The sequence below is a fragment of the Rhodnius prolixus genome, unplaced genomic scaffold (genome assembly GCF_049639745.1).
Source record: "Rhodnius prolixus isolate KJV_2025 unplaced genomic scaffold, Rpr scaffold_15, whole genome shotgun sequence".
In the NCBI taxonomy this organism is placed as follows: domain Eukaryota; kingdom Metazoa; phylum Arthropoda; class Insecta; order Hemiptera; family Reduviidae; genus Rhodnius; species Rhodnius prolixus.
The window spans coordinates 7,390,035-7,402,897 of NW_027411605.1; the positions used below are offsets into that span (position 1 = coordinate 7,390,035).

Here is a 12,863-nt window from a genome sequence, read left to right on the forward strand (position 1 = left end):
CTTATTTTGTGCACTGTATGTATACACAGCAGGTGTCATTCAAACTTCTCCTTCTCTTTTCTACAAACATTACCACAGTGAACTTTATTACATTAAGTTGATCACGATGTTGAACCTACATGAAACAGGTGTCAAAAGAAAGGATATATAAGTAAAAGAAATAAGCGATGATTTATAGTAAATAAAAAGATTGGTGTGAAACCTCACCTCCTTTCTATCACAGTAATTCTCGTTTCCCTTACCTTTCTATATTTCTTTATACTCCTGAATTTTACAATGTATTTAATTATTAGGTTATCCAGATGGTAAAACTACAACAAAATGTCACCTAAGTTGAAATTCTGTTTCATCAATTAAGAAGGAAAAACAAGAGTTTTTTAAGAATTAGATTTTAACTTTCTTTTGAAAATTATAACTTACAAATGTAACTAGAAACCAGACTTGATAGATTCCTGTGGCTTGTGGTGTAAATGCGTCCGAGTTCGTCCAGCTTATTTTAATATCGTACAGATACAGAATTTTATTAGGAAGGTTTCCTTGGTGAATTCGATTTAAAGCCCTCGGACGGTTAGCTTTCCAACTAACGAGCGATTTCAGTACAATATAAGGTCATTACTTTTAGGAAAATTATTCTGAATTTGAGGTTTTCTCTGAATGGATTCTTGCCATAACCATTTTCTTTAAATTTGTAACTTTTCCATGGATTATTGCGATCTGGAAGGGGTAATAGGAATGCCAGCTTTCTTTGGCACTATCGTACTGTTATCTATAACATGTACAATATTAAATTAAATATATTTCTGGTACCAATTTTTAATTTAATTAGATAAATTGAGCAAGGAAGAGTATTTGTGATCGAACAAGCGCTGGGGTTCCTTCTTCAGAATGCTAAGTTTAAGATAATGCAGATTGGCCTTGTAGTTCGTCTATTTCCGTTTAGATGATAGGTGCTGCAGTGAAGCAGTAAGTTCTAGATGTCGAGAAAGCTGCACTATTCTAGTTTGTAATCGCATTCCAGCGGCGGCAGCGCCAAGTCGGCACTGCGTAGTGGTTGGTACTGTTTGTCATTTATGTTTATATAAATTTTTTTTTCATAGCTTTTTAAAATAATTATTTATTGTTTCAAAATGTTTAGCTAATGGTGTAAGAGTTGAAGTTTATCTTTTGTCCAAAGTGTTGTTAAATTGATATCTCCCCTGTGAAAGTTTAAATTCAAAGAGCTACTGGCCGAGTGATGTATTGTGTTATTGTCAGTGTAATGCTATCAACCAGTCCAGGCAATGGCAGCCACATGTTTATTCTTTGATGAGTAAGTTACCATTTTTATTTATTTAAATTTACTATAATGAGAAAGGAACTAATTATATAATATTGGTTTGTAAGTTGCTAAGTTCGTTGGAGTTTTCAGAATTATTTGTTCAATCTACTACTATTGACAATTACAGATCTGTTGAAAATACTAAGGGGAGTTATGTAGCCACAGAAAGGGGTTGAAATCACCAAATTTTTGCTTTCTGAAACCCGTCATAAACCAAGCAATCGTTCAGATTCTCGGTTTTGAAGTTTTACAGGAATTATACGATTTAAAGCAGTTGATTTTGAAAAATTGTAAAAGTGGATTTGCTCTGTGAATCGGTCTCAAATAGTTTTCAAAACTTCCAAACAAAAAATCGCAGAGTTCTAATGTTATGTTTAGCTGGCGGCATAGATAGGACCAGATAGTAATGTTTACCCAAACAGAAATGCTACCCACATAACAGATTTCGGACTTGCCTCAGAAACGCCCCAGTTGATTTTCCTTAAATTCGGCGTACCTCTACTGTCTGTAAGTTCTATAGGAAACATTTTTCTATCAAAGTTTCATGCAGGGTCCTTTGGTACCAGTGAAGTTGAGCTCCTTTCAAAACTTATGTTACATTAATTTTTAAAATTATTTGAGGTAACTACTGTATTGTCAGAATTTCTGCGAAATTTCAAAAGTCATTCTCCTGTTCTCTAGCAGACGACACAAGCATTGTGCGCTTTGGTTGTTTCTTTCAAGATCGACTTGAGTAACTTGTAAGTTTTCTTGAATTGAAATATCTTCAAGCGCTTTGCATTTGTTTTTTGAGCAGAAAGTCAAACTTCTTAAGTCTATTGCTGCTTGTAATACCCTTAGCGTTCACATAGATTATGTACATTCCAATCACTCATATCACCTGCTCCATTTTAAATTCGGTCCTCGGTTTACTAGAACTTCCGCTTCTTTTCTACCGGACTTCTGATGTGCCTTTCGTGCAACCTCTCATTGCCGAAGGGTTCCAATGTAGCGCTTGTTTTCGATGGCTCCTCTCTTTGGCCAGCCATTTTCTTTTTCTTTTCTTTATCTAAAGACGATGCTTTGTTTGGTCAAGTACCATAATTGCTTACTTGTGGCTACAAAATATTGAGAACCGTCTTAAGCATCGATTCATAAAGATCTAGATATACAATGAATTTATGCGATTTGCTTTTCACGTTTCTCAGGCTTGTAAGAAAAGTACTTTGACTAACTTATTAAAAGTTCAAATTAGAATTTTGATACTGCGGAAACTGTTCTTGTTACTCCTAGGCTCAAACTTGATGCACTGTTCCGCCTAATTGGGCTATATCCACTTGTTCAGAACTCTTGACGAGTTTGCCAGCTAACAGACTTAACTGACGTCTTCACACTTATATACAGAAAACAAGTTCTGTCCTCTTAGTTAATGATTCCTACCAAAATGTGGTTAGAAAATAATGAGAGAGACAGGAAAAGGTTGGCAAATGTGTTTCCGTTTGTCCGATATCACCACAGAGGAACAATGAACCAATATTGACTTAGTCTTAGTCTATTTCTCTTGGGACGATAGACTCGACGAGGTCACATTATCTGGCAGCCATGTTCACTACCACCATTAGCACCTCTACAATTACACCCGTAAAATTTAATGTACATATTTAACAAAATAGTAACTGAGAAATAATGTTTGCTTTTCAGTACCTAGATACGAATTTTCAATCAAAACGGATTTTAGACCACTGAGGCGAATACACAGGACTTAGTCTCTTACAGCTTCTAACTTAGAGTCTCCAAAAGTTCGGATTCGCAGCGACCTGTTACACTAGAGTTCAGTTCTAAAACAAAGCAAGCTGATGACAGCATCGAAATAAGATATCTGTTCTTAGATGTGCTTAACTCAAGAATGCCGCACAAGCCAATTGGGTTATGCAGATTGACCCTTCAACAATATGTTGGGTTAAAGTTGAACAACCTAGCCTAGAAAGTCCAGTAGAATAATCCAACGAGTTAGGCAGAGCACAGCTGTATTCCCCTTAATAATGCTGGAATATTTCGTAGGTATTTTTAACAAATAAAATACTTTTCACAGATTTAAATTTTGCTTCTTAAAACACATTAAGATGTTTCGATCGTGTGCCGATTACTACCAAATGAAAAAACTTATATTTTAGGTAGAATAATTTTTTTTTTTTGTTAGTGTTGTTCATAAATACTCAACTACTTTGGTGTCCGCAAATTGCCGGTCTTTGGGCTGTTTTCCCTCGGTACAGACCAAGTCCACCAAGGGACCAAGACCTAAAAGTTGCTTCTGCGGTAACCAGCTATTGTCTTAATTGTCACTAAATTAAAATAATTAACAAGAATGTATCCTAGCGATTGCAATGTTTTGAAGTTGAATTCAAAATAAAAAGAAGTGCACTCTAGCGGGCTGCTAGGAGTGTGCAAAGGCCAGATCTGTCGAAGGCCACATCTGTGTTGAGGTTGGCTGACTCAGGCGGTAAACAAGAACTGGTTTTCCTGTAGCTCGGCCTTTCTGTTGACGTGTTACCTCTTTGATTTCTTCTCTCTATTTGAAAGCAAGTTTATTCTCTAGACGTTCTTGTCACAGGATTTTTGGTGTGCGAACAAATTAGGGCAGGTGTTTCCGGACGCTTGTCCAATGACCGCAATTTGGAACTGTCCAGAAATTTCTAGTAAGATTTCGTCTGTACACTTCTATTCTTGTGGTCAAAAGTAGCAATGGTTCCATATAGATCCTATATTCGATAATTTAGATAAAAGGAAAGTATTCTGATAAAAGAATTTTCTTCAATTTTTGAATAGTAATTCGTCCTATTATTATACTGAAATGAAGTAGCTCCTACTGAGGAAGTACGAACAGAAATGGAATACGGGTCGTTACTGTTAGGAACGCTACTGCGGTAATAATTCTGGACACAGAGCTAAGACGATTTGAGTGTGCAAGTTGACCGAATTGCCAGAGCAATGTGTGAGACAGGAGTTTCCTGCACAGGAAGAAGAGGTCGCCCAAGAACCAAAAATTGTTCAATCCTTCATAGATTGAGGTTTTAATGGACCAAGGGAAGGAGAGTTAGTGGGGGGCCGGACTGAATGTAAGAAGGCCTCCTGATAAAAATCGCAGCTGAGGAGAAGTTTAAAAAGAAGACATTTTGTTTATTCATTGATTATAAGAGGTAGTCGTTTGAGCGTTCATTGTCCCATATAACTTACGAGGGTCGTTTGAAAAGTCCGTGCAAAGTCAGAGAGATAGCACTACTGGCGCGTATCGAGGTTATGTTTAGTTAGTAGCATCTCTTGGAAGAACACACAGCAAGTTTCAGCCAGATCGGTCTATTTCTTTGTGTTTGGCATTCGTTTGAATAGAGGAAGTCGAGTGATTTTCAAAAAATGGACGAAAAAGAATTTCATGTGTTGATTAAACACTACTTTATGAAAGGCAAAACGCCTCAGGAGACTAAAGAGAAGCTTGATAAACATTATGGTGACTCTGCACCTTCGATTAGAACAGTTTATAAGTGGTTTCAAAATTTTCGGATTGGCCATATGGGCACAAGTGACGCTGAACGTTCTGGTCGCCCTGTTGAGGTTACTACTCCAGAAATCATTGATAAAATCCATGATATGGTGATGGATGACAGAAGAGTGAAGGTGCGTGAGATTGCTAGTGCTGTGGGCATCTCGAATGAACGGGTACATAATATTTTGCATCAACACTTGGACATGACAAAGCTATCCGCAAGATGGGTGCCGCGATTGCTCACGCTTGACCAAAAACGAAATCGTGTGAAGTGTTGCAAGGACGGTTTGCAGCTGTTCCAGAAGAATCCGCATGACTTTAAGCGTCGTTTCGTCACTGTGGATGAAACATGGATACATCACTACACTCCTGAGACCAAAGAACAATCTAAACAATGGGTTACCAAGGGGGAATCTGCGCCAAAAAAGGCGAAGACCGTTCCTTCGGCCGGAAAGATTATGGCGACTGTCTTTTGGGATTCGCAAGGAATAATCCTCATCGACTATCTGGAAAAGGGTAAAACTATTACAGGTGCATATTATTCATCGTTATTGGACCGTTTGAAAACCGAGCTGCAAGAAAAACGTCCTTTTCCATCACGACAACCCACCAGCTCACACCTCAGCAGTTGTGGTCGCAAAATTAATGGAAATAGGGTTCCAACTCGTTTCACATCCCCCCTATTCTCCAGACTTGGCTGCCTCGGACTACTATTTGTTCCCCAATATGAAGAAATGGCTGGCGGGAAAAAGATTTTATTCAAACGAGGAGGTGATTGCAGAAACGAATGGCTGTTTTTCAGACTTGGACAAATCCCATTATTCGGAAGGGATCAACAAACTAGAGCAGCGTTGGACGAAGTGTATAAGCCTAAAAGGAGACTATGTTGAAAAATAAAAAAGGTTTACCCCAAAAAATTAAGTAGTTTTTATTTTTGCACGGACTTTTCAAACGACCCTCGTAAATAGCCAGATATAGCGCCATGACAAGTATTGGCATCTGGAGTGAAGGTCTGGTCTAAAAGACTGAAACTTGGGTGGCGAAACTGAACTAAAAAATCATGAAGGTTAATGGCGGCGATGTGCTGCTACATCATTTGTCTGTAACGTCATTTGGATTGATTATTATAGGATTGTACCAAGTCAGGACAGATTAGTGGCGAGGAGGGTCCCAAAGGAGCTGATTGGACAATCACTCCAGTACAATAGATAGGATATGAGACAGTGTTGCCAACTGTATTTAAACAATGCTATAAAATATATGATAGTGTTGGTAATGTGATGCTCTGTTTGGTATAGTAAATCGATATGATGTGTTTGGCTGTGGTCTGTCCATTCGGTTGCAGTTATTAGGAAGGTTTCTGTGACGTAGCCCATTGTTTATTGTTCTCTTTGCGATGGGAGGGGGGGCGTTCTATTGTTACAGAGCTAAACACAATCCAAGGAAATGGCTGCTTAGTTTCGAGCTAAGATGGCAGTGGAATAACTTATTAGTAAGGAAATACAAGGTCATCCTGGGATACCAGAATCATGACGATCCTTTTATCAAAGGTAAACTATCATCTAACTTAGCCTTAGAGCCGTAAAATGATTTCAGTGGCCCTTACGGTGTCCCAACCAAACAATACCATAAAATTACACAGATTGTAGAGGAGGATGTTGATACGGAAAAGTTCTGGACCTATGCTAGGATCTTCTCTCTAGACCCAAATCTGAAGTTTTCTTTTTGAGTTATGCCGAAGAGACAATAATAACCACTTTTTGGTATTCAGGGGACTTCACAATATTCGTTATTTCCTTCAACTATACAACCGAAAATGAGCGCGATTATTAAATGGTAAGTAGATAGGAGCTTCATCGGTTTTCTTTACCCTGAGCCAATCCAAAATGCAGTATTAAAAGAGAAGAGAAATAGTGAGGTCACTGTTGTTTTAGAGGCTGACAGCTCATTGCTAAAGACCGCCCGCGGCAACACGTTCGCCATCTTCTGCAGCTTCCCCTCGTCACACTGCATCAGTCCCTCTTCAGTTCTCACACTGCCTTAAGAGAGAGTTTAGTCCAAGTGAGCATATGGGGCTACTTTAGTTATCTCGAAGTCGCCTAATCCTATTGGACCTGCGTAACAAGGGCTCAGCAGTTGAAGATGGAATTTAGAATTTCCTCACTGCTTTTCTTCCGTGTCCATTAGTTGCTTGGTAAAGAGTTCCGATGCAGAGCACGTTGATCATAAATGCTTGCAATACTTGTTTTTCAATCCACAAAATAATTTTTTTTTCCTCACTTCGTTTGTAAAGTTTTAAGGAAATAGTAAAGCAATTTTGGACAGATTCACAGAAGTACCTCGAGTGTATTTGGAAAATGTGACACGATGGCAACCGTTCCAGTGATTACTTTAGTAACAGGAAGGACTGATTTGTTTGCCGCAGAGTGTAAAGTTGCAGGAAGCCAGAGGTTGTGCTTGGTAAGAGGAAATACTACTTGCCGACGATTGTAGCCTTCCTGATACCGAGGCCACCTTGATTGTGTTTACCAGCAAAGACTTCCTCTCCCTCTACTCCCCCCGGTAGGCGCCATCCCTTCCACAGCCCTCGCACGTAATGCACACTTCGAAATAGTGATATTTAATATTATTATCCCCAAGTTTGAACTCTATTTTGTGTTAATGAACCAATTCGTCTTATTATCTTAAGGCGTTCATTGTTTAAGCCTTGCAGCCGAAAATCCTGTACTCTAAAACATTGGGATGTCTTTTTGGTTTGTCTTTCTCGTGGTAACGACTAGGGGCGCTGAGGGACCTGAGGTATACCCCCACCAACCCTAATAACCATCCACACTGTTTCTGGAAATCTCCATGTAACTACACCCAAGTGAGCGAAGCAAGTAGTACAGAACTCGTTATAATCTGCATTGTTGACTGTAACAGTAATTGTAGGAGAATTGCTTCTTACAGTGATCAAGACAGCGCGATTGTCCTGAATTCAGGCTGGATGTACTGTTGTTTTGGCGGCAAATCATTTCATTATCTAGCGTCAGCATTGTCATTTGCGATTAGTTCCGCTGGAAGTAGTTTAGCAAGTTTTGTACATTAACCGGTCGATCTGTCGGCGAACGTCTCCAACAAGAATATATACCATTAGCGATTCTAGAAGTGAACAATGCAGACTGGTTACCGCTCCAATCTTACTCTACAGCGCATTCTTTTGTAACATTCTAGATGATATGATGGTTTTATCTTGTACACCCATCCTGACAAGTTATTGCCCTACAGTACAGCTTTTGCTAAGAATCTGATGGTTTGAGTTCACATCACCTGACTGTACGAACAGCACTTTGGTTGGCCAATGGATTCGAGCTTAACTACTGAATGATTATTTTTGGAGAGAATGTTGTACCTTTCCCAATTAGTTACTTACTCTAACCTCTTTGGAGAGGAACCTAACTACTTTGAAAATAATTCTTACTGCAATTTTCAGCGTTCTAACTTGAAACAAGTTTTAAAACTTGGGATTTTTATCTAAAAGAAATTTTCCTTCATATTATGTAAACTCAATAAGATCAAATCTGTTTAGTGCTCTCTCAGAGTTTTCTAAACGTTACGTAACCTGCACATCCACTCGGTGTAGTTTTCATCCATTGTGCGTTTTTCTGTGTCTGATTGCGTCATGCGCAGTCTGTGGGTGTCCATTGAAATAGATTCTGCCATTCGGGTCGGACGTTCTATTTATAACTAGCTAAGGTCGGCCTATTTCAATAATTTCATTAAGTGGTTGATTACAACGTAAACAACTTTTTGTAGTTGTATCTGCGCTAGCAACATTTCTCACACTAACCTCTCCATACATTAGTAATAATATAATAATAATAAAAATGATATTATTATTACATTTAGCGTTATGTTGTAGTAATTTTTCAAAATTGTGTCGTAATGTTTTCACTGCTCTAAAATTGTTGGTTACCAAGCTATTCGCACAAATTAGCCACACATATGCCAAAATACAATGTGCAATCCAAAACGCATACGTATTGGGCGGGCATTAAAGTCCCTTGAGTGGACGCTGAAAGTAGACCCTTATCGTTTCTTCCAACCCTAAATGCTTGGTGCCTTTCAGGAACTACAATCCTTTTCAGTTACTCTCCTACCAACAGGGTTTACTTTTTCGCATTTCGATTTTTTTCTTTTTGTTCTATTTCTTTTCATCTCTTAATATTTCTTTAAAACCAGTGAGAACACATGGGCTGAAGGGCGAACAGCTCAGTTTGCTGAGAGATACCACTAGGAACGTCGGGGAATGGAGAAAATGAGACTGCGCTTTCTTTCGATAAACGAATTAATTGCAACTTTGAGAATCAATAAATAGTTCTAAGTTGTGTTTTTATTGCATGACAGTAATCTCAAATAGGTTTTAGGAAGAAAACAAAACTGATTTAAATGCAATTCAATTTCAAACGATTGCATCATTTTGCAAGGAAACTAACTTACCTAAAGGAAGTAAAGCAAAAAATAAAATATTCAGTTGGGGGGTCTCCAGAAATCGGATTTTCTTTTTTTTTGCAAAATATTGTGTTGAAATATCATTATTGATGAAGTAATCAAAATTACCTCATTGTTTGGTGTGAGTGGGGAGTCGGGCGGAAATTGTTCGCTTGATTAAAGGCAATACATGTATACAGGAAGTTGTGTGGTACTCCTGCAGTGGTTTTCTCTTAGTTTAATTTGTTGCGCTCCCACGGTACAGGAGGTGTGGCCTGATGTTCAAGTGTGTGTTAGTACGCTAGTGAAGTATGCAGTTGGCGCAAGTAAATGTACCTATGGTGGCAAGTAAATAATTCAGTGTTCTGTCAGTTCGCAATGAACTATAATACATAGCTAACAAACCTCATGATCGTATTGATATTCGTGGTCCGGTACGATGACTGAAAGGTTATATTTTGTTATTTGCAGCGGCAAACTTACTCTCTATATTTACAGGAGGGTTAAGCTTTTAATGGCAACAGATCAAGTAAGCAACTAGTGATAGACTAAAAAATCTGCCTTTGGATTTTCAATTAATCACGTGATCGGAACCTCCTTTTTCTTTCTTGGATTATCAAGGCTGTGAATTTAGTTAAAACTATTTCAATGAATCGATGCTAGAGTTCTGCTATTTTCTATAATGTCCCGCTGATAAGATTATCAGTTATTGTGTAAATAGTCAGATTAGAGCGTGTCTGGTGTTACCTAACTAGGTAACTATTCAACTGAATGCTTTGATAAACAGAGTATCCAAAAATCGTTATCGTGATTTCTTATGAGAGAGGTTTTAGCGACGGCACGCCATTAATAAATTATATTTTTTCAGCATAAGGCTTTGGGTTTTCTCACTGTACTGTCAGTCTTACCAACTGGTTTTTTACTTATTAGTCATCCATTCAGATATCTTTAACAATGAAAGTGTTGCCGATAGTACCAATTTCAGTTCCCTGTTTTTTTAGAAAACCATTTTAGCTAAACTGTAAACTGCAGATACTTAGTACATATAAAAGAATATCAGTCTTACTTGAGCAGTTTTTCGTGAAAATTAATGGCAGAGATTTTTTTGGAGTTGGAGGAGTTTAGAATTCTGTCTGACGTCATATTTGGGAAAGTGACGTGCTACCGTCCGGACATTGTTCAGCCTCTTGAGGAAGGAAGTCCAAGTTAAAGTTTCGAGTAAAGGATGCTTTTATCCACACTTTCATTTTCTCTTCGAAAATTGTCAACTTATGGTTCTAGAGGCCTCTTTTTACTAAACAAAACGTGGAAGCGACGCTCTTCTTTCCGACACCAATTCAGTTTATTTAATACCATTCTTTCGACTAGTGAACACAGAACAAGAATAGGCATTTCAAATAAATTAAGAATAGGTATAACAACAAACAAAGAATGTTTTACTTCCTGAGATGAAACGCATAACAAATTCCAAATTGCTGGAAAACAATCCGGACGAAAAATATTGATCCCATTGTGGTTTTACAAAAGTTCTATTAAAAAGAGTGAGAGGAGTATAACGGTCTTGCTCTCTCTCCACCAGTTCTAAACTCCGCCCACATCACTCACACTAACAACTAGGCAAGGTAAAAAGACTCGCCTAATTCTCTATTGTTCAATAAAAAGTAGTTTTTAACTTCCAATGAAAAATTAAACTTTAATTTAGGAATATTAAATCAATAATTACTCAAAACTGGTTCAGCTCCTTATATTTCTCTGGAACTAAAATTTAATATACTCGTACTTTCTCCCAATGTAAGGAAAAGAAAATTGTGAATTTAGTTTAAATTGAAATTTAAGTATTAGTAATAGCAATGGCTTAAAACATTATGTTATTAACTAATTAATCTGGTTCAGGTAAGATTTATTTTTTTATTTACGGGCAATTGCCCATTTACTTAGATTAGGCTCTACCCGTCGTAAAAATAAATCCTGACTAAAATGTAATTAGAATAAGTTAAGGCTGTTCAAATCTTAAAGATAGAGATCGTTTAATGTCTGTTCATGTGTTGTAGGCGGCTGAAAGCAGAACTGCAAACCTTACGCCGGAAAGGAGCTGTGTGTGCCAATAGTAACAGCAATAATCTGAGTAGCGGGGTGAACAGTACAGCTGGCGCTACTGGCGGTCGACGGAGATGTGGCCGCTGTAGAGGTGAACTTGGCCGCATCATCAACAGAGGGCTCTGCTGTCCTGGCTGCAGACTGCGAGTCTGCAAATCCTGTAGGCAGTACCTGGAACACAGTCCTACCGTGCAATGGTTGTGCACCCTCTGCCAATATCATTTGTAAGTCCTATTACTAGTTGTTTCAATGGAAGTTATCGTTCCTGCATCAATTTTTAATATTTAATATTGGATGTAGAAGGAATTGATGCGATTTTAAGGCAAACATAATTTGACATGAAGTAAAAGTAAAGCAGTCCCCTGCCTTCGACGGAGTTTTAAATATGACATGGATGAAGGACGGGAGTTCATACTTAACATTTTATCAATTAAGCAAGGAGTAGCTTACTATATGCTGGACTAGAACAGTCAATCTCCGATTTACTAATCCTGGACTAGAATAGGGGAACTCCAACACTAGTGTTAACACTACGGTGCCTTTGGGATATCAATTTGTCGTTGTTCTTCAATTTCGGTTTTTCGGTTCAATAAATTTCGTACTACGCCTGAAATCGGGCTTCAAATGGACCAACTGTAAATGGATGTTAAATTAGGGTTCTAAAGCAATGTAAGTAAAGCTTTATTAAGGTTCTTGGGCGCTTTCATTTCTTTCCCAAGAAAGCTAAGTGCCTTACATTACATTAGAACTCACCTGACTGAGACTTCCTACTGCCTAGTCCTTATAGAATATCCACTAAGGAATTCCCCACGCTTTCAGATTAAATTATTAAAAAGGTGAGAATAAAAAGGTATTCTCTTGAAATTAGATGAATATATTTATATTCATTTCAGAGAGGAGAAGAGTGCTTCTGGGGACTGGATGAAAGAGTTTGTCAAGCAACCAAGTGATAGCGGCGGTAGAAGCATTAACTCCACAGAAACCATCAAGAGAACAATACAGAGATCATGGACCTTCTCAGGTAATTTAATTAAAAACAAATAATTCTAGTGTGACAAAGTAGGTTTTAATTTTTCAAAAACTTGTAAATTCACATCAATAAAGTTTTATTAAAGAATCCACCTAAATTTTGAAAAGGTTACCAAGACAGAGATGACCATCAGATCAAAATGGTCCTTCAAGAAGGAAAGAGCTCTTTTGTCGAAGTGCATCATTGAGCCTCTCCAAGTAAAACCTATTTATAGGATTTACCGAGAATGAGTATTAAATTTTAGAGAGTTTTGACTTCAGATTTGACGATTGCGAAACGACATTATTAAAGTTTTTAAACAGGTATTTCCTCCACCATTGTTTGGGTAATGTTCATAGTTTCTCTCATGTAGATTTCAACCTTTTTTTTTCACAAAACTCTAATCGAATCATGAACCGTGAGAAAGCAGATTTTTGGACAATTGGTGT

The 12,863-nt window shown here is 37.8% G+C and overlaps 1 protein-coding gene across 2 annotated transcripts in view; it reads left to right on the plus strand.

The window, feature by feature from the left end:
* The first annotated feature begins 956 nt into the window (after nucleotides 1-956).
* Nucleotides 957-12,863, plus strand: part of btsz (bitesize) — a 45,885-nt gene continuing 33,978 nt past the window's right edge. The window contains exons 1-4 of one of the 2 annotated variants that reach the window (XM_074129622.1): nucleotides 957-1,050; nucleotides 1,136-1,309; nucleotides 11,360-11,629; nucleotides 12,299-12,426. In XM_074129622.1, coding sequence (XP_073985723.1) covers nucleotides 1,281-1,309; nucleotides 11,360-11,629; nucleotides 12,299-12,426 — 427 coding nt within the window. In that variant the 5' untranslated portion in view covers nucleotides 957-1,050; nucleotides 1,136-1,280. Of the gene's footprint in view, nucleotides 1,310-11,359; nucleotides 11,630-12,298; nucleotides 12,427-12,863 lie in introns of both variants that reach the window. The other variant, XM_074129621.1, reaches the window with a different exon arrangement.